This window comes from Leguminivora glycinivorella, chromosome Z, assembly GCF_023078275.1.
Source record: "Leguminivora glycinivorella isolate SPB_JAAS2020 chromosome Z, LegGlyc_1.1, whole genome shotgun sequence".
Taxonomy (NCBI): Eukaryota; Metazoa; Arthropoda; class Insecta; order Lepidoptera; family Tortricidae; genus Leguminivora; species Leguminivora glycinivorella.
This window is the reverse complement of record NC_062998.1, coordinates 52,717,221-52,740,646: the sequence shown is the minus strand read 5'-3', so window position 1 is coordinate 52,740,646 and position 23,426 is coordinate 52,717,221. Positions and strand designations below refer to the sequence as shown.

Sequence of the window (23,426 nt, the reverse complement as noted above, 5' to 3'; positions counted from 1 at the left end):
GTAATAAATTTGATAAGTCTATTACGAATAATAATAATAAACGCGAACCTGCTGCCTCGCCTAATAATAAACGTGAGAAGTCTAGCACCAAATGTTTTGCGGTTTCAGCCACCCCCTCCACTTCGGCCGCGGCCTCTCCTCCTGCCTGTGTGTTCTGCGGCGGCGAGCACCGTATTTACGATTGCTCGTCATTCCTGTCCCTGTCCATTGAAGACCGGATCTCCGGAGCGTCAAGGTTACGCCTTTGTCTTAATTGTCTTCGGAAGGGGCACACTTCTTATCGCTGCAGAGTAGCTGCTTGTCAAACATGTAAGAAGCGCCACAATACATTGCTGCATAGGGAAACTCCTCAGGTTGCAGATTCGCCCGTAGACGCGCCTCTGCCGCAGTCGGCACCCGCGCCCGCTCCCGGGTTGTCGTCTAATATGACCGTATCGCATTCGGACCAGGTACTTTTACCTACCGCGTACGTAGACATATATAGCCCGGCTACTGATAGTTACGTAACGGCGCGCGCGTTTTTAGATTGTGGAAGTATGACTTCTATTGTCACAAAAGATTATAAGCAAAAATTGCAACTGGCACCGCTGCCCAGTGATAAAAATCTTTTCGGATTATCTGACGTTCCTATAGCCAATAGTCCCGAGCGTTGTTTCGTTCAAATTCGATCTAAACATGATCAAAATATAAAATTCGACATCGCATGTTTAGCTCTGGACAAAATCAACAGCAGTTTGCCGCTAAAGCCTATTGATATCACCAATATCAAGTGGCCGCGTAATAAAAAACTCGCCGATCCTCAGTTTAATCGACCGGGTCCCGTAGATATTTTAATTGGCGGTGATGTTTTTTGGACCTTGGTAGGGGGCGAGCAAATTGATTTAGGGCACGATTCGCTTGTTTTGCGCAAATCAAAACTAGGTTGGTTAGTGGTTAGTAAATATAACCCATTTTTGATGTTCAACGATAGGTCTTTAAATTCCCCTTTGCAGTGCAATCATTTGTACACGACCAATGAAGACCTTGACGACTCGCTCACCAAATTCTGGAAGCTGGAGCAAGTGCCCCAACCTAGCCAACCGTTTACAGATTTAGAGGCAGAATGTGAGCAACATTTTGTCACTCACACATATCGCGATGATAACGGAAGGTTTCACGTGCGTTTGCCATTAATTACGGAACCCGACTGTTTAGGCGATTCCTATCGCTTTGCTAAAAAACGGTTCTATGCATTAGAAAAGCGATTTAAACGCAATCCTGAATTAAAATCGGCTTACGAGCAATTTATTAATGAATATGCCGAATTAGGTCACCTCTCTGTGTCCGACTCTGACATTCCTGACCCCTCTTTTTTTGTGCCGCATCATGCTGTGCAAAGGCCCTCCAGCGAATCTACGAAGCTTCGTGTTGTTTACAATGGAAGTGCCCCCACCACATCTGGCTATTCAATAAATAATCTACAGATGGTTGGGCCAACAATTCAAGACTCGCTATTTAATATTCTCTTGAGGTTTCGTACCTACAAATATGTCTTGACTGGTGATATCGCCAAGATGTATCGCCAGGTCATGGTTCAGGAGTGCGACCGCGATTTACAATTAATTCTTTGGCGCTCCAATGAGACTGAACCTTTAAAAACTTTACGACTCAATACAGTCACTTACGGGTACTCGAGTGCTATTTTTTTAAGCACACGCTGTTTATGGCAATTGGGTGAGGAATGCGGAGACGAAAAAATTAAAACTATAATTCAAAATGATTTTCTAGTCGATGATTTATTAACAGGCTCAGACACAGAGGAGGAATTGCGTTACATCAAAGACTCAGTTGAGCGTGCGCTGGCCGCTGGCTGTTTTCCCTTGCGTAAATATCGCTCAAACTTATCGTCAATTTTAAATGACTCACAAGGCTCGAACGATAATAAAGGTAGCTTGATTATTAGCTCGTCGTCACATACGTTGGGCGTAGGCTGGGATTCTGAGGCAGACATCATTCATTTTCCTACTCAATATTCTGCCAAGGTCGGCCACCCCACAAAACGGTCAATTTTATCGGACTCGTGTAAAATATTCGATCCGTTAGGCCTCTTATGTTTAATGACGATTATACCTAAAATTTTAATTCAAAAACTGTGGCTTGAAAAAATTGACTGGGATGTTCCCGTGCCTAGCCATATAAACGAGTCTTGGCAATTCTTTGTTAACGGTTTAGCGTCTTTAACTTCGATCCAAGTACCTCGCCACGTCCTTTGCGACTCGCCTAATCACATCGAAATGCACGTATTTTGTGATGCGAGTTCAGTAGCATACGCGGCATGTATTTATTTAAGGTCGACTAATGATAAGGGCGACTGTGTAGTCAGGTTGCTGTGCGCAAAGGCTAAGGTCTCACCGGTCCAGGCCACCACTACGCCGCGTTTGGAATTGTGTGCTTGCCTGCTAGGCGCACAGCTCGCGTCAGCTGTTTCCAAGACGTTGCGCTGCCAGATCGCACAGAAATTTTATTGGACTGACTCGTCGATTGTAATTGCATGGCTCAAAATGAACCAAACAAAATTAAAAACGTTTGTCGCCAATCGCGTGGCTCACATTTTGGAACTCACTGAGGGCAGTGAGTTTCGTCACGTTCCGACCGCTTTAAACCCGGCTGACTACCCATCTAGAGGAGTCGAAGCTGGTCGCTTACCTGATTTGCAAATGTGGTGGAACGGGCCAAGTTTTTTGTATGAGCCACAGAATAACTGGCCTCAGTTCTCTCTCAACTCGGAACTCGATTTACCCGAACTAAAGGTTAACGTCGCGATAACGAGCGATTCTGAACCCCATAATTTAATTGATTTCGATCGGTATTCTAAATTAAAAACCTTACAACGTTCGGTAGCATATTTACTTAGGTTTGCGCACAATTCCCGTCCTTTTTCCAACAAAACTACGGGTATGCTACAACCTGAGGAGCTCGATGTTTCTTTCAAAAAATTGGTCGCTTTGTCACAGCAGTCTAGCTTTCCTCAAGAATTAAAATTGTTGCGTGACAAGCAACCTCTAGGCCCTAAAAACCCTATTTTATCGTTGAACCCATTTTACGACGAAGACGACAAACTCATCAGAGTTGGCGGACGTCTGTCTTCCTCTTTTTATGCATTTGACAAACGCCATCCAATGCTTTTACATGCCAAACACAGACTGACTAAATTGCTGTTTCAGCAGGAGCACGTCCGTCTCTTGCATGCTCCACCTCAGCTACTTCTTGTCGCCATTCGCGAGTCTGTGTGGACCGTGTCGGGCCGCGCGCTCGCGCGCACCGTGTCGCAGCAATGCGTCACCTGTCGCCGCGCAGCCGGCAATACCTTTGCTCCTTTGATGGGCTCTCTGCCTTCTCAGCGCGTAACGCCTGACTTTCCATTTATTAGCGTCGGCGTTGACTTCGCTGGACCCTTTATGATTGCAGATAGGCATGGCAGAGGTTGCAAAATTACGAAATGTTATTTAGCGATATTTGTTTGTTTTAGGTACAAATGTCTGCACTTAGAGGCAGTTAGTTCGCTGTCTACGGACTCATTTATTCTCTCGCTAAGGCGTTTTATCTCTCGTAGAGGACGACCACGCGAAATCTTTTGCGATAATGGACGTAACTTTGTAGGAGCGGCCAGAGAAATTAGCGATTATCTCTCATCAAACTCAGATACAGTTTGCAATTTTGCAGCGAATGAGGGAATCAAATTTAAATTTCAACCGGCATACTCAGCTCACTTTGGTGGCTTGTGGGAATCAGGAGTCAAATCTGCCAAATTTCACCTCAAGCGCATATTAGGGAACGCTCATTTAACTTACGAAGAGCTGGCAACTCTCTTTAATCAAGTGGAGTCTATCCTAAACAGTCGTCCTTTATGCCCTTTATCGTCCTCTCCAAACGACTTCCAACCTTTGACCCCTGGTCACTTCCTCATCGGCCGCGCGCTCACTTCGCTGCCGTCGCCGACCCTCGCGGATCTAAACCCAAACCGTTTAGACAGGTTTCAGAGGCTCGAGGCATTGAGACAGCACTTCTGGCGCCGCTGGCAAATGGAGTACATCTGCGAGCTCCAGCAACGGGCCAAGTGGCGTGTTCCAGGACGACCTCTTCAATTGGGTGATCTGGTCCTTCTCAAGGAAGAGAATACCCCTCCAATGCACTGGCGGCTTGGACGAATAGCCAAGCTGTTTCCTGGCGCAGACGGGATTGCGCGAGTAGCTGAAATTGCTACTGCCACGGGTACCTACAAACGAGGTGTAAGATACCTCTGCCCTCTTTTGGACGAGGACCATCAATCCTTGAAGGCTGACGCTTCCAAGGGCCCCCAGGATGTTGCGGCGTCTACCACAGAAGAGGAAGCGGGGACCGGGGACCTCCAAACCTGTTAGTCCGAATGCCTCGCCCCGCGCCTCTCTACTCACCTAGCGAGCCACTTAGCTCTGAGATACGCTCATGTGCGCTTCACTTATATTTAATTATTTAATTTTCCATACATTTTAACTTTAAGTACCTATTGTGGAACTTTGATTAGAAGCTTTACTAAGATCACGGATTTTATTTAATACACAAGACTCCAAGCTTGTACAGTTCGCTTTTAAGAATCTGTACGTTCTTTCTTTGCTGGTAGAATGAAGGATTCCTAGTTGTTTTTATATATGTATGTATGTAAGTATGTATTTTTGGAAATATTTATTTAGGTTTGATGATGATGATGATGATGTATTCCTGTTATCCCTCACTAGGGACATAGGGCTCTTAGAAGAATCTTCCACTTTTAACGATCCTGTGGGCGACTGCTTCCAAATCCTTCCAGCCTAGTCCACTTGCGCCAGCCTCCTTCTCCACTGACCGCCTCCACGTGGTACAAGGCCGCCCCGACCGTCTACTGCCAGGTGATTGCCAGCAGAGACCCTGCTTGGACAGGTGGTTATCTGCTCTGCGTAGCACGTGCCCTAGGTTTATGTATATTTATTATACAGGATGTAACAAGTAACATTAATGCTGGTGATCCATTTAAGAGCATAACCGGTATCGAATAGCGGTTACGAATACCACTTCCTTTTTTTAAAATAAACACCATGAAAATTAAAGGTACTATAGAAGGTAATGTATAAGCCGTAGGATTTATCTTCGGCAATTATGTTACATAGTGTATAACTTCTTATGTAGGTAACTATGTATAGTTTTAGTAATATCACCGGCCACAATATCTCTGCTTTGCCTAAAGGTTGACTGGTAGAGAATGCTGTCTGGCATTAAGTCCGCCTTTTGTACTATAAGTTTTTCTTTCTTTGTGTACAATAAAGATTAATAAATAAATAAAATAGTTAAAAGTTTTACCAGTAGTGGGTGCCTTCAACACAGCCTCGCTAGCCATCGCCAGCGCCCTCTCTATAGCGTCCTCGTCATCCTCCTTCAGCTCGAGTTCTGCAGCTCTCCTTTTCTCTCTGGACAGACGGGCGTCTTTCCCGCGGTAGACGGGCGCGACCCGAGACACCACTTCTCGGACGGCTTCCATTAACTGAAACAATTTTGACATGAATGATATTGTACTGTACACATGTGTCAAAGCGCAGAAAATCTTGATGAAAGCCCGCTTGCTCTTGAAGATGGCCATTTTCAAAAAATGGGATCCAAAATTAGTGAAAGTTGTTAACAAAAATTAACTCGATGTCAGTTTTGTGACAACAATAGGGAACTTGACAGTACTTAAATAAAATATTGTATACCATGCACGAAATAAATCATCAGATAGTTATAAGAACAACATGGACAAGAGTTATTTTTAAATCCAATTTCTATTTAACTCATAAATGCACAACCTTGACAAAGATTTATTCAAATTTGAATTTTGACAATGCTGTCAATAGAGTAAAAAATGCATGATGCATATATACATCACTATGCATTTAAGGGTTAATAAGTCAGATAGAAATATATAAAGTAACTGAGTTGACCGTGACGTCACTCAATTCGATTTCATATAAATTCCATATTAGCAAGTCGTTCAAATTCGTTCTGACAGGTTCTTAAAAAGAAGCTGATTTGACTAGGAGGCAAGTAGTCTATTAAGCATAAAATTTCAATAAAAACATTACTTTTGTGATAATTACATAAACTAAAAGCAATAATCTACATTTATAACATGAAAAAATTTGGTTTTTAAACTGACATCGAGTTAATTTTTGTTAACAACTGTCACAAATTTTGGGTCCCAATTTCTGAAAATGCCCAGATGTCAATTTGAAAGGATAATAATTAGGTTCCAAATGTGAAAAAAATACTCTTGCATTTAGGAGACTAAGTTGAATGGAGTTTTTGGAGCGTTTCATCTCTTAAATACCTACGTATTAATTGATTCATTGGCCCTGTGCCCACATAATGTTTTTGTCATACCTTAAAAATGCCTTGTACCTAGGTACTTAATAATAATGGTTGACACTCACATTTGTATTAACACACTCACGCGACATTTTTCGGAGAACCCAGGTTTTTTTAATCTACCCCATTACTATCCACTCTTGAAATCAGTCGTCCTACATCAGTGAAAATTTCAAGACTTAGGCCTGATTTAGACGGTTTGCGAACTCGCATGCAGTTTTATTTACATTGCGTGCTGTTGAGGTTACATACAATTTTGCACCGCCATCAGATACCGCAATGTAATACTCGTAAAACTCGTATGCGAGTTCTCGTGCCGTCTAAATCTTATACTTTTAAATGGGCCATTATTTATTTATTTATTTATATATATTTAACCTGACGATCTCGGAAAGACATTTGAAATTTGTTATGTGGGGGTTTTTGGGGGTGAAAAATTCTTTTTTTCCCGGAAAATGATTTTGATAATGGTTACATATGTTACTAGATTAAACACAAAACCATGTAAACTAGTAATACACTAGAAAACAAGGTCAAGGCTAAAACGAATGAAAAAACTAAACTGGCGAAAATCTCGTGTGGAGTAGTTGTGTTGAAGGCTAAAATTCTTTCGCTCGATGTAAATTCAAAACTAGATGGCGACACATGTCAAATAAAACAGAACCGAGCGAAAAATGCCCAGATATTATAGCCACTCTGGCGTCAGAAACTCTTAACCTCATAAGACATTGAGGTGGATTACCTCATTATGATCCCTACACGCTTGCAGCCGTCCCGCATCATTCAAAGGTTCGAGACCACTTAACCACTCTGGCGTCGGTATAGCAGCCAGCTCTGGCAGCAAAGCGCGCAGGAACCCTCGGGCCGCGCTGCACAGCGTCTGTTCTGAACACGCCGCCGCGTATGCGGCGTCTGGTTGTGGGCATCTGGACATTCTGGAATTAGAATATGTAGACAAATAGATTATAGCCTAAAACTCAATATTACGAGTATATTAACACTCTGCCATTAAAAAAAAAAATTCAAAAACCCCCTGATTTTCATCTAACATGGCTAAGAACACTCCCGAATAATTCAGCTTTCAAAAAAAATCATCCTAATCGGTTCATCCGTTTGAAAACTACGATGCCATAGACAGACACACACACAGACATACACGTCAACCTTATTAACACCCCGTCGTTTTCGCGTCGTCGCATCAAGTTTGATGAAAATTGATGCACTTTGTCGGGGGTTTTTTCAAACTTTAAATTTTGTATCGTTGTTATGTTATCAATAATCATCCATAATCCATAATAATATTATAAATGGGAAAGTGTGTGTCTGTTTGTTTGTCCGTCTTTCACGGCAAAACGGAGCGACGAATTGACGTGATTTTTCAAGTGGAGATAGTTGAAGGTATGGAGAATGAAATTATGCTACTTTTTTGTCTCTTTCTAACGCAAGCGAAGCCGCGAGCAAAAGCTAATATTATAATATAAGTCACCTAGAACAATAAAGAACACTAAGTAGGTATCTACAATGTTTCAATACGAAGAACACAACATGTAATGTAATAGTTTGATACGATCCCAATGCGCGCGAGTTTATTTCTATCCCTTCCGCGTCTCCAGACTGATCGCATACGTCAGCTATATGTATCTATGTAACCATTGTACCTAGTGTAAGATCTGTACAATGAAAGCAATAAAATTCTATTCTATTCTATTCTATGATATACAGGATGGATTAACAATAGGGCAAGAAAAAATAATACTTTAATAGCCGTGTCCACGGGCATTTTCAAAAAGTGGGACCCAAACTCAGTGAAAGTTGTTAACAATAACCTAACCACAAAATTAAATTTTTTAAAAACCCCCGACCGCGACATAGTGGACCGATTTTCATGAAACATGGCTAAGAACACTCCCGACTAACTCAGCTTTCAGACAAAAAAAACGAAATCTAAATCGGTTCATCCGTTCGGGAGCTACGATGCCACAGATAGACACACACACAGACAAACAGACAGACAGACAGACAGACAGACAGACAGACACGTCAAACTTATAACACCCCGTCGTTTTTGCGTCGGGGGTTAAAAATGAACTCGATGTCAGTTTTGTGACGACAATTAAGCATGAAATTTCAATAAAAATATTACTTTTGTGTTATTTACATAAACTATAAGTAATAATCTATATTTATAACATGAAAAAAGTTGGTTTTTAGATAAATTTTATTCTTAATTGTCGTTACAAAACTGACATCGAGTTCATTTTTGTTAACAACTTTCACTGATTTTGAGACTTGCCTCGGCCGAGCAAGTGAGCAACCTGTCTCACCTTAGCACCTTGCCGAATGGTGAAATGACATTGTCTGTCATATCTATCAGCAACAGCATCGCATCGCACTTTATGTATAAGAAATCGCTCATTAGTATGAAAACATGCTTACGCATAGGAAAGCTGAAATGCGTCATGTTCAATTGTTCATACTAACGAGATATTTCTCATGATAGATGTGGCTTCTATCTACGGCTACTCATGCGCGGATCCAGGGGGGGGTCATGACCCCCCCCCCTCTGGAGCCTAAGTTGGCCATACAAATAGACCACGTGACCCCCCCTGGGGCCCCGGGCCTTTACCAGGTGACCCCCCCCTGGGCACGAAGCTGGATCCGCGCTTGCGGCTTCCCTCTACTTCTACGTTTACGTACAGTCAGCCAAGAAAGTGGTTTACCACTTTTCGACTATTTCAAACCTTATGGTCGAAAAGTGGTAAACCACTTTTTTGGCTGACTGTACCTACGGTTTCCATATACACGGTGTAGCATGAGGGGACCGAAAGATTTTAACTACGCATTTCTGAGGGCAAATATAAAGATAAAATGTTATTAATTGAATAATTGAAACAACTCAATCAACTAACTATTTACTAAAATTCACCTTCACAAAGCCAAATTAACGGTTAAAATGGCGCGCTAATTTAGACGGACAGGATTTAATTAATTTCTGGTAACATCATTATTTAAATATTTTCATGCAAATTATTTTTATATTTAATTTTTAAGATCAGCTTTTATTTTACTGAGCTAGCGAAGCCCGGGAGCAATCTACGTAAGGCGCTGGTCCCACCGCGAGCTAGTAAGCTATGAGCTGTCGGCTATAAAAACGAACAAAAGATAACCACTACCGTGTAAATAAAATAGCTACTCGCCCAGCGGTGAACTATCAAAATCGCCGTGTCTCTTTTATTCGCACGGGAGTGCTTATCTTTTGTTCGTTTTTATAGCCGATAACTCATAGCTTACTAGCTCGCGATGGGACCAGTGCCTAATGCGTAACGCGAATACGTTTTGCGATCATCATCCTTCTAGCGTTATCCCGCCATTTGCCACGGCTCATGGGAGCCTGAGGTCTGCTTTGACAACTAATCCCAAGATTTGGCGTCTTGGCAGCAGCGTACGTAAACGTATGATGAAATGACATTAGAAAACCTAACACCAAAATTAAAATTGAAATATATTTTTTGATCCATACAAAATAATTCAGCCCGCAATGTAATGCGTCACACTAGCGTTAAACGCTCGTCGACAGTTCATTGACTGCCATCGAAAACATGTTTACAATACATTGCTTCTGAAAAAAAAAATTGGAATGAAAGTTAAGAGTAACTACTCAAAAACACTTATTTTTCGAGCCATACAACGTTTAATAGGAAACTTAGAATACGTTTTCAGAAATAAATGTAAAATTTGAGATATCAATGAGAAACTAAGAGACGCCACCGGCGACCGAAGAGCTGGCAGCTTCCTCGCTCAGCGTATTAGCTTGACGATCCAGCGAGGAAATGCTGCCAGCGTCTTCGGTACTATGCCAGAGGGGCCGTTTTTAGATTTACTTTAGTTTAATTTTAGTTTTATTTAGTTTAATTTAATTCTTTTTTTATTTTTTTTAAGTTTAATTTTAGATTTAATAGTTTAGTTTTATTGTAAGATAATTTTATGTCCCTAATGTTTTATTATGTTATTATAAATTGATATATCTTAGGTAAGGTTAAACCTTGTAAAAACACATGAGAAACTTTAATGGTAATATGTTTAGTTTAATTTAATTCTTTTTTTATTTTTTTTTAAGTTTAATTTTAGATTTAATAGTTTAGTTTTATTGTAAGATAATTTTATGTCCCTAATGTTTTATTATGTTATTATAAATTGATATATCTTAGGTAAGGTTAAACCTTGTAAAAACACATGAGAAACTTTAATGGTAATATGTTTTATCTAAATCTAATATGTTTTATCTAAACTTGTTTATGTACAGGTGAGTATGTACAGATTTCGTGAGCGAATGTACAGGTACATAAACAAGTTTAGATAAAACATATTACCATTAAAGTTTCTCATTGATATCTCAAATTTTACATTTATTTCTGAAAACGTATTCTAAGTTTTCTATTGAACGTTGTATGGGTTGAAAAATAAGTGTTTTTGAGTAGTTACTTTTAACGTCCATTCCGAAATATTTTTTTGAAAATTTTCTCAGAAGCAATGTATTGTAAACATGTTTGCCGTAGGTCTACGGTAACGATATCCATATGTTCCAATTTTCAGTACCTATCTTTTGCACTTTCTAGTACCCACTCGATTACTGATGCTACTTACATCACAACTGAGAACTGATAGAAATAAGGATATTATCTCAAACTTAAGAAAGATAAAAAGTCAAAGAAATAGTAAAGTATGTTAGTATTTTCAGTTAAAATAGTTACAGATATTAGTATTTGTCAGTAATGTACCTGATCGAAGCCGGCCCTCCACTGTGGCTAAAATTAAACTGCTGGTCGAAAACAGTTTTAGAACTGTCAAACGTTTCACCATTACATCGGCAGATGGCGCTAGTTTACACATCAGAAATATAAAATAAAAAGATTTCGATTTTATCAAAATTGTTTAGGAAAAATTACGATAAAATCCATACTAATATTATAAATGGGAGTGTATGTGTCTGTTTGTTTTTCCGTCTTTCACGGCAAAACGGAGCGACGAATTGACGTGATTATTTACGTGGAGATAGTTGAAGGGATGGAGACTGACATGGATGGATAGGCTACATTTTGTCTCTTTCTAACGCAAGCGAACCCGCGGGCAAAAGCTAGTAATATATGATTTTGATTAAAGTTAATTAGACGTAACTAATACTGCCGGCGTATTATGCTCCCGATTTTATCACTTATCCACGTGGATAAGACATGTGTCACTCTTACGCCGTGTCTTGCGTGGGCGACGGTCGCGCGACCGTCGTCGTCGCGTCTCATACTTCCATATCGATCAGGTTTGATTTCGTATGTGTCGCATCGCCGTCGCGCGACCATCGCGCGACCGTCGCCCACGCAAGCCACGGCGTTACACTGACATACTCAGACATACTTGCCAAAGCGTGACGGATACTTTATCCACATCTGGCTGGAGAAATAGTGACGGTCCGAATTGTGCCTATCAATAAATTTAATACAAACGGTCAACCAAACTAAAATAACCTAACCTAACCACAAAATTAAAATTTTGAAAAAACCCCCGACCACGACATATAAGACCGATTTTCATGAAACATGGCTAAGAACACTCACGACACGACTAACTCAGCTTTCAGAAAAAAAAAACTAAATCCGTTCGGGAACTACGATGCCACAGACAGACACACACACACACAGACAGACAGACTTATAACACCCCGTCGTCGTTTTTGCGTCGGGGGTTAAAAAGGGGCAAAAATGTATGAAAATGTTTTTTTTTTTAACTTCATTTATTTAGGAGCTTTTGTCTTTTTGACATGGCAGCTCCATCGTTTCAAAAACAGTTGTTAATCAGCAGATTTTAGACATACACATATTTTATAATTTAATATTTAGAAGCCCCTATACTTGTGTATCTACTGGCGGCTCTCCACTAAACTACACAAGTACAAGGTTGGTATGAAAATGATGTGGGGGTGAACTTTCAATTCCCGTAGAAAATTTCAATTTCGCGCCATTTTTGTGCCAATATTGAGTTGACCGTGTATCGTCCAAATCTCTCGGTACATGAAATAAAATAATAAGTAATAATGATGCCTCTTGGAACTTCATACGGACCCTCATTAGATTGTGATACATGACTACAACATTCATTAAGGAATACAAGGGTGAATGTAAGGATATATTATTATGTAATTATTAAGTAAGTAGACCTGCACGGGAAGCATGGTCGCGCGATAGACGATAAAATAGCACGTCCCTATCGCACTATTTGTAAGTGCGATAAGGACGTGCTGGATATACGGGATTAGTATGAAAAGTCTAGAATACTTACTACTAATGGTGTAAATTTCAGTCAAAAATGCGTTTTTGCCCTAATTATGATGGAAAACAGTTTTAGAGAAAGATGTAATTATCTCTAAATCAAAGCCAAATTCAGATAATTTGACATTATTGTGTCTAAATGTGGCCAGGAATACACTGTTAAAATCTTTCGCGTTATTTAGGCCCACATTATACACATTGTCACATAAACTTTTTAATAACTGGTTCGGCTTAGTGAGTAGTGATCCTGCCTATAAACCGACATTCTTAGGTAGAACATTAATTTTTGTGATAATCATAGATCAAATATCTGTAATCGTCACAATCTTCTTTATTTTTGTACCTACTGTTTTTCTTGTTGTCGGCGACTAATCGGTACATCCCTAGTTAGAACGTGACAGCTAGATATGGTGATAAATGATAGGTCCATTTTATTGTTAGCCCTGTAGGGTCACTCATCAATTATGTGATTAATGTGTAAAAATTGTAAGTTTTAATCAAAGTTATGCAATTGTTGCATAAACTATTTTATCTACCGAATAGGGAACACTTGAGAATAAATAAGCCTTGTCTTAGAAGCACTTCAGTAATCCATTTAATCTTAAGAGGGTACTATTAATAAGGTACACTATTAATACTTTTATTACCTAGGTCGGTAATGTACATTTTATTGTACGTTATAACTGAAATCCATACTAATATGTATTATAAATGGGAAAGTGTCTGTTTGTTTTTCCGTGAAAACGGCAAAACGGAGCGACGAATTGACGTGACTTTTTGGAGATAGTTGAAGGGATGGAGAGTGACATAGGATACTTATTGTCTCTTTCTAACCCCCATCCCCCACTTCCCTAATATGGGGGGGGGGGTGGAAGTTTGTATGGAGCATTCCGCAAATTTCTAATTTAGCGCGAGCGAAGATGCGGGCAAAAGCTAGTAGGTAATCAGTCAATCATCAATCAATCAATCAATCAATTATTTATTCGTGATAACTACAAAATACACAAGTAAGAAAACAGAAACAGCAAATAAAATAAATTAAACATATAAGTAAAACATTCAATTCGATTGAGGGGAATCCAAAGAAATTGGAACTATATAATAGTAATTAGTACATTTTGCAACGCGGGGCGAAAGGTGAATATTGCTACCGAGAGAAAGTTAAGTCGTTTGCCGGAGCTATTGAAAGACTCGTGCTTGATATAAGTACTCTTAACTGACCCATTTTTCCATTATTACACTATGATGTTGAGTTCTACATGTATTGTATCCACTGAACACGCCTACCATAGGTATAGCACACTCAATGAAGCCTATCTCGCGGGAAATAATTCGTGTATAGGCGAATTTTGGCATAGTTGTAGGGAATGGTGTTCTAATCCACATACTAAAAGTACTGATGGGTAGGGGAGGAGCTAACGGGTGGAGGGGGGTGTAAAGGTCCCTTTTTTTAGTTTTTCGCGAATAACTATTAAACTGTGGCACATAGCAAAAAATGTTCTGAAACACAAGTAATTCTCATAAAATTCTCTACAAAAAAGTCTTGTACACTTTTTATCTGGGACCAATCGTTCATGAGATATGGAAGGGAAAAGATGGACAATAAAGGAATTAACTCATTTGTTTATGAACAATACGTTTATTCTTATAGAGACGCGGTAGCGTGTCAAGCCAGGTTCAAGTAACAAAAGTAGCAAGCAGCACCGTGTGTAATATTACATGAACCGTTTGGAGCCCCAGTATATAACCGGTGGTCACTCTATTTAATAATTCAAACATTGTAAAACATGAAAAAAATGGACCAGTTAGGGACCAATCCAACGCGTCCCGTTCATTACGCCGTGTCTTGCGTGGGCGACGGACGCGCGATCGTCGCGCGACCGTCGCCGTCGCGTCTCATACTTCCATATCGATAAGGTTTGATTTCGTATGCGTCGCATCGCCGTCTCGCGACCATCGCGCGACCGTCGCCCACGCAAGCCACGGCGTTAGCTGCCCGTGGCTCGCCGCTGTCATTTTAATTTTCAAGAAATGCTTTACTTGATCCGATTCGCCTCGGTCTATCCTACTTACATTTGCCCCCCAGTCGAGATTTGTCCCGCTGTACCTTACTTATAATCAAATGACATTGATGAGAACCTAATAACAACATTAAAATTTTGAAAAAAACCCCGACATGGACCGATTTTCATGAAACATGGCTAAGAACACTCCCTAATTCAGCTTAAAAAAAAAAACTAAATATAAATCGGTTCATCCGTTCGGGAGCTACGATGCCACAGACAGACACACAGACAGGTCAAACTTATAACACCCCGTCGTTTTTGCGTCGGGGGTTAAAAATTGGTAACTTAAAATTTGATAAAAATGCCTTTGCAGATAAATGGCTTACTTATTCTTTTATCAAGGAATCAGTATCAAGAAAGTCTGGACTTGTTTTATTTTACCACGTCGGTGGCAAACAAACATACTGTCCGTCTGAACAAAAGCGATCGCTAACCTAAGCTATGGACGCCTGATACGCAAGGGGTGTCACTTACGCTTTGCCGACCCATTAGATACTTAGTCATATCATACATAGTTACATAATAAATACTAGCATAGTCATAGGTTCAATTTTTCCGATATTACCTAAATGTATATCAAATCTAAACCAACTATTTTTCCTGTACAAAATCAAGCATAAGCCATCGCGAGATCATAAAGAATAGATCATAGAATACAATAAAATCTTACATAGTTACCTACTATGAAACCTGAAGCCAACAACCGAACCTCTAGCCGGTCAAACAGACACCGACACAATACCAAAACGTCACTTTGCTCACCGAAACACAAGCGCAAAACCACCTTTCACTCCTAAACCACATCTCTAGCACTGAAACATCATCGATATTAAAAAGACTAAACTTATATCAACACTAGAATTCAGTTACGTCGTTTTTCCTCCGAGCCGCATCTTTGATACTATTACGTATCGCGTGACGTCACAGCGCGGGCGCCTGGGCCCTATCCCTTTCTAACCTGTTCGCATCTAGATAAGGAAGAGGGAGATAGTATTCTAGGTTACTCAGGTGGTTATCATTCGTTATCAGTTGTGGTTCGGACGCGAGCGCGCAGACACGCGCTAGTGACGGGTTGTTAAACAAATTTGTTCAACTTATCGATGCAGGTAGGAATGGCTGAGCGATTGTACTTACTTTTTTTATATACTTTTGTTAATGCATCGATTGTAATGTAAATGACTTATTTTTAAATATAGAATTGTCAGTATACTTGGTGATTTAGAAGCTTAAGTATTTTAGTTACTTATTATATTCGAGTTACTAACATACGCTTGTACCTCTAAAATAATTTTATACTAAATTCTGTTTAAAATCGCTGTGGCTTCGAAATCTCATTTTAACCGTAAAAATACTTTTAAATACTAATCGTGCAATGTGATCTCTTTAGACCAAGTTAAAAATGCATTCCTTATGACCGTTTTCGTATAGGAATAGAGTTGTTTTTTCCGTGATTTAGTGTAAAAGAGAGACCCTGAAGAGATTTCTGCCGAATCTGTCACTTTGTTTGCGTTTAGTCACAGCTGAGTTCTCTGTTAAGGCCACTGTTTCAAAAGTGTTTTGTCCCTTTCTATTTTGTTTTGTAAGAGTGGGATGGAAGAGTTTGAGCGTAGCCAGGAAATATTATATGTATGTAAGTCATATTTAAAAACAATTCGTAAGAATGAGCATCGCTAAAACAGTATGAGAATTATTCTGTAGGGTAGGGGTGACATTTTCGTCAAACGAAAAAGCCCCCAAATAAAGATTAAAACAAAAAGTATTAGGAAAACAGGTGACCATTTTATTAAGAGTAAGTTTAGACTTAGGGTAAATTACCAATTACTGGTCCCCTTTCAATACCTTTCCACCTTGTACTAAAATGAACTTTGTACTAAAGTAATCTGAATTCATTTTTGTATAACGTTGCAATTTACTGGGAGGTGTCTAGTAATAGACCTACGAGTACTAGAGAGTAAAATATTTTTCACCACACCAACTGATAAAGGCAATTTTGCTATTTGAAAACAGATAGCAAAATTGCATTTTATCCACAAGAGTGCAAAGTAATTTCATACAAATTTTAACTTGATGTCTAAAGCTGGGCTGGGAATTCACGTATAAATGATTTTTTTTGAATCCTAAACGTTAAATAAATTGAAGTATTTTATTTATTTTGATGTTTTACAGTTCATATTTTCATAATGTTGGTGTGGTGAAAAATTTTGTGTTTCACTCGGTGGCAAAGTTTGTTTAACCTTCGTGCCTTGAAACCCTCGCAACGCTCAAGATTCCACTTTTTGAACCACTCGCTACGCTCGCGGTTCAATATTGGAATCTTTCGCTTGCTCGGGTATCAATATTGGCACGTGCGGTTAAACAACAACTTTGTCCCCTTGTAAAACAAATAACTATTATTAAGAACCTATAACCACACTAACTAATAACCACAAAATTAACATTTTGAAATAACTCCCGACATAGTTATAGTTGACCAATTTTTACGAAACATGGCTAAGAACACTCCCGACTAATTCAGCTTTGAAATAAAAAAAACTAAATCAAAATCGGTTCGGGAGCTAAGATGCCACAGACCGACACACACAAACAGTCAGACCCCGTCGTTTTTGCGTCGGGGGATAAAAACATCTATACTTATTGATAATTGATATTAAAAATCATATTCCCCGCGGTCCCGGGTTCGAATCCCGGTAAGGGCATTTATTTGTGTGATGAGCACAGATATTTGTTCCTGAGTCATGGATGTTTTCTATGTATATAAGTATTTATATATTATATATATCGTTGTCTGAGTACCCACAACACAAGCCTTCTTGAGCTTACCGTGGGCCTCAGTCAATCTGTGTAAGAATGTCCTATAATATTTATTAATATTTATTATTATTATATTGCTTTAAAGAAAAACGTCATAAATTAATGTGTTTTCTTTCAGAATGAAATACATACATCAGTAAATGCGGGTTATTTGTATAGGCATAGTTAAGTGACATCTAGCGACAATCACGCGTCAAATAGCGTGAATAGTACCACTACTCGATACTAGGTGGCAGCAGTACGTCGTCGGCCAAAAATTTAATATTAGAACAGTTTACAACTTATATTATAAGCAGAAGGAATTAGAAACAGAATACTGATTAATACTATTGTAATAGTAGCTAAAATTTGGTGAGCATTAGACTCTTTTTTCTACAAAATTCTTACAAAGAAACGAGCCGCACGTGCGCGGCGTCCGGCGATAGGGTTCCGTCGCGACATCTATTGACAAGCATCAGTACTGATAATTTACGCTAGTTGACACGTGATTGTCAATCAGATGTCTATGGTATTTAACATATGTCCTAAGTATACAAATAACCCGCATTTACTTATGTATGGAGTTACAAAACTCTCCCCTAACATATTCCTCTATGGCCGAAAGTGAGCCGCCCCTGAATAGCGAATCGAAACGTGACAAGTCTGGATAATTTCTGTCGTGATTGCGCCACTAAGAGCGATAACCCGCATTTAGAGATGGAGCAAAACTTTACGCTTACGAAAGCGTCGAAAAGTGCTGTTTCACACTATACGAAGCGATACGTTTTCACATATCGGACGTCGGACCGATATCCCATACATTACAGGCGCCATCTTGGATTTTTTCCATTGAAATCCATCCGATATCGGATCGGATAATGTGAAAACGGACTAATAAATTGTGACGTCGGCTAGGTACAGTCAACCAATTGGAACCCTAGGCCACTGTAGAACTATGTCATAGTGACGTTATAAATCAGATTGTAAGAAATCACTTACTGCTTGTATTTTGACATGGTTCTAGAGTGGCCTAGGGTTAAAATTGGTTGACTGTACCTTGGCAAATGCGAGTGATCGATGACCCAATCCCAGGATTTAGCGTAGGCTCTAGTTTATATGTCTCACTGCCACTTTATTTCGAAATAACGAGCTAGCAATATTCCTTGCTAAATCACAACGATTTCCTCAAGGCTTTTCCTACCGAGGAAAACTAATGCCAAAGAGGATCGAGTATTATAGAGAGTTACTGTCGAAGTAAAATGTGTAATCACAGTGCATAGACTGCCATCTCTCGACACAGGCTAAAAACTATTGAACCTCAGTTTTGACATTTTGGCCATATTGTTAGCTTGATATGTGTTAAAATGTCAAATATTAATATAAGCGCCATCTAGCCGAGCATTCCCCAAAGGTGTAACGTCATCTAGGCCACCGTACCTTAAAAAAAAAAAATTAAACTGTTTATTTCTATAAATAATTACAAATAACATGTTGATTTAAACTTTCACGATTATTACACATAATTATTTTTAAAATGGGGACTTAATCGCGTATAACTATACGCGATTAAGTCCCGATTTTAAAAATAATTAAATAACATGTTTTTTCTTAACTACTAATCTTAACTAATACAGATTTTTTGAGTTTTCTCTATGGCTTTGAGGTACGTTTTTTTCTTAGACTTTATCCGTCTATTCGGAGTTACATAATTATGTCTTTGCTTAATACTGAGGTAGATATAATTTCCCTGTAACTACTATAGTTCGTTTCCTTTTCGCACATATATCGTACGACGTTTATATTTTTCAGTACTCGTACTAGTGCGCAAAGTGGTTCAAATCATGTCTTGTCAGGTCGGAACTTTAAAGGGCCATATGTACTGAAAAACGTACCTAGCGGCAAGTACGTGCGACTTTCGTTCCAGAGGTCGCGGGTTCGAACCCCGGCTCGCACAACTGAGGTTTTCGAAATTTATATGCGAAATGTCATTTGATATTTGCCAGTCGCTTTTCGGTGAAGGAAAACATCGTGAGGAAACCGGACTAATTCCAATAAGGTCTAGTTTACCCTTCGGGTTGGAAGTTCAGATGGCAGTCGCTTTCGTAAAAACTTGTGCCTGCACCAAATCTTGGAATTAGTTGTCAAAGCGGACCCCAGACTCCCATGAGCCGTGGCAAATGCCGGGATAACGCAAGGAGGATGATGATATACTGAAAAACGTCGTACGACACACGCGCGAAAAGGAAATCCGTATCTTTTGTCGATTTATACACTCCCTTCGGTCGTTGTTGTTGTTGTTGTTGTTGTTGTTGTATGTCCTAAGGCACCCCATAGGTGCATAGGGCCTCCACAAGATCCTTCCACGCCTTTCTATCTTGAGCCACCGCCTTGGCCTCGTTCCAGCTCAGTCCATATTCCCTCAGCTCGTTCTCAACGCTCCGTCTCCAGGTGTGTACGGGGCGTTTGCGGGCCCTCTTTCCTCCTTGAGGCCGCCACTCAAACGCGACGCCTTCGGTCGTATTTTAAAATAAATATTAAAAACAAATAGGTAGTTTATTGACAATAAAATATTCATGTAAGTAACCTAACCACAAAATTAAAATTTTGAAAAAAAACCCCAACTGCGACATAGAGGACTGATTTCATGAAACATGGCTAAGAACACTCCCGACTAACTCAGTTTACCAACAAAAAAAAGTGAATCTAAATCGGTTTATCCGTTCGGGAGCTACGATGCCATAGACAGACACGCAGACAGACAGATAAACAGACAGACCAACAGACAGACAGACAGACACGTCAAACTTTTAACACCCCGACGTTTTGCGTCGGGGGTTAAAAATACAAGTGGATTCCAAACTAGGCAATGCCTGCGACTTGGGCTCCTAGAGATCAGTTGACATATTGTGTGTGTCTGTCTGTGGCATCGTAGCTTCCGAACGGATGAACCGATTTTTTTGTTTGAAAGCTGAGTTAGTCGGGGGTGTTCTTAGCCTTGTCTCATGAAAATCGGTCCACTATGTCAGGTGTTTAAAAAAAAAATTGTGGTTAGGTTATTATTAAAACAATTATAATGCACCTACTCTTTATATAATAGAATTAAATACTAGGGCATTTTCAAAAATTGGGCCTCAAAATTAGTGAAAGTCGTTAACAAAATTTAACTCGATGTCAGTTTTGTGACGACAATTAAGCATGATATTTCAATATAAAAGTATTAGTTTTGTGTTAATTACGTAAATTATAAGGAATTATCTACATTAAGAACATGAAAAAAGTTGGTTTTTAGACAAATTTTAATCTTAATTGTCGTGACAAAACTGACATCGAGTTAATTTTTGTTAACAACTGTCACTAATTTTGCGTCCCAATTTCTGAAAATGCCCATTATACTGTGATCCCTCAGTCGGCTTCTACGCCACCCATGTAAGGAAAAATATAGTCAACCAATTGGAACCCTAGACCACTCTACAACCGTGCCAAAATGACAAGTAGTAAGAGATTTCTTACAATCTGATTTATAAATTATTACCTCACTATGACATAGTTCCAGTTGGTTAACTGTAATGTGTATATACAAGACTGTAGTTTTCTAATAAGATACCAAATTGACGATATTAATTCTGTGGGCCTAGTGAAAAAGGGTATACCTAACTCAAATTGACTCGGTGAAAAAGGTCACAAGTCCGAGGTGGGACTTGTGCCCTTTTTCTCCTAGTCAATTTGAGTTATACCCTTTTTCACTAGGCCCACAGAATTATTCCTTTTTTTAATTACTTATTTCTATTATTTTTACTATACAATTATTTCTAATTTCGACTGACAAGTTACAATTACTGATTAAATTATATATAAGTATGGTACCTTGATTTTTAATAATATAATCAGCTTTAATTCCAAATTTAAATATAATATTATATGTACTAGTACTAGTTCTAATCTTAAGCTAATGTTCAACACAATTTTTTAGTTATGAAATGAAATGTACAAGTGAATTTTTCATCCGGTCACTTAGATGCAGTCTTGAATCCTTTAACGATTTCATAGATAAGTTATATCATCTGTAATATTATGTAACATTGTACATAAGTACACATATAATGGTCAATGTCACGACAGCCATCTGGGTAAGCATGACACAATGCACAAGTTACAATTGTTGCAGTCAAAGACATATAACTCCGTATAGACAGATAAAGTCTAAGAAAAAAACGTACCTCAGTACCATCAGGGGCGGCTCACTCCGCTATCCTATCGCCGCGCTACAAGTATATCCTGGCGGCCGCGAGTTCGCGGCCTACTCAGGGGTGGCGCACATTCTCACGGAATGCACGTTCGCACTTTCTATTGTTACTTTACGTCGCGAGGTTTTTTAAGCGATGTCCGCGGGTGGAATGGCTAATAATACTTAGTTAAATAGACATATTGAATAAAATAAATACCAAAACATATTCTTATACAGGTCTACTACTGATTGATGAACAAAAATATACATTAAATACAGCGTATATACCTAGACAGTACTCAAGACTTGAATATAATAATATAACATTTTAATGTGAGTATTAATTCGTTTGGATCCATTGGTAACCCTATCACCGGACGCCGCGCACGTGCGGCTCGTTTCTTTGTAAGAATGTTGTAGGTATTTAAAAAGGCGGCATTTCGGAAACATCAAAGCAGTGGGCCTTCTGTACTTGTGCTATTATATATTCTGTGGTACCATACAGAAAAAGGTACGGTGGCCTAGATGGCATTACACCTTTGGGGTACGCCTACGCTCAGCTAGATGGCGCTAATATTAATATTTGACATTTTAACACATATCAAGCTAAGAATATGGGCCAAATTGTCAAAACTGAGGTCAAAAGTTTTAAGCCTGTGTCAAGAGATGGCAGTCTATGCACTGTGATTACACTTTACTTCGACAGTAACTCTCTATAATACTCGATCCTCTTTGGTTGTAGTAAAACGTAATAAGTATTTTAATTGTTACCGTCGCTGTCAGTAATAACTGAGTGGATAAGGTGTTCATAAACATCTGAACACGCTCAGCCATCATCTTCCTTGCGTCAGTGCGTCTTCATATTATCCGATCAGATATCGGATGTAGGAAGGATTTCGAAGGAAAAAATCAAAGATGGCAGCGTAAATATCCGATATCGGATCGGATAATGTGAAAACGCACTTATATTGACCGGGATATAGACCGTGATTACCTTTTTGATTTTTGTCGAACTCCCAATATTTCGACGCAGTTGCATGCATCATGATCACGGAAAACTGACGAAGGCGGGTGGATGTTAAAGTTGTATAGACAGCGCGCGATCTACCCTCCTTCGCGCGCGTCGGGTGGTCGGGTCGCGACCAGTGGTAACGCTGAAAGTGAACGCAGCCGACGCGCGCGAAGGAGGATAGATCGCGCGCTGTCTATACAACTTTAACATCCACCCGCCTTCGTCAGTTTTCCGTGATCATGATGCATGCAACTGCGTCGAAATATCGGGAGCTCGACAAAAATCAAAAAGGTAATCACGGTCTATATCCCGGTCAATATAAGTCTAATGAAAATAACCGTGAATCATTCAAAACTCTTAAAACGCACTTAACCCGGCGGCATTCGACACGGCTCGGCTCCCTCCCTAAAGTGGGGGGTAGAAGTTTGTATGGATCATTCCGCAGTTTTCTAATTTAACGATAGCGAAGTCGCGAGCAAAAGCTAGTAGTGTAATAATGAAAAAAAAAACCGGCCAAGAGCGTGTCGGGCCACGCTCAGTGTAGGGTTCCGTAGTTTTCAGTATTTTTCTCAAAAACTACTGAACCTATCAAGTTCAAAACAATTTTCCTAGAAAGTCTT

General features: G+C 39.5%; 1 protein-coding gene across 1 annotated transcript in view; it reads right to left on the bottom strand.

The window, feature by feature from the left end:
- Positions 1-11,264, bottom strand: part of LOC125240975 (SET and MYND domain-containing protein 4) — a 39,359-nt gene extending 28,095 nt beyond the window's left edge. Inside the window, exons 1-3 of the mRNA XM_048149207.1 lie at positions 11,172-11,264; positions 7,136-7,328; positions 5,353-5,533 (exon numbers count right to left, since the gene is read on the bottom strand). Of these exons, the coding sequence (XP_048005164.1) occupies positions 5,353-5,533; positions 7,136-7,327 (373 nt within the window). The 5' untranslated portion in view covers position 7,328; positions 11,172-11,264. The remainder of the gene's footprint in view (positions 1-5,352; positions 5,534-7,135; positions 7,329-11,171) is intronic.
- Between the last annotated feature and the right edge of the window lie 12,162 nt (positions 11,265-23,426).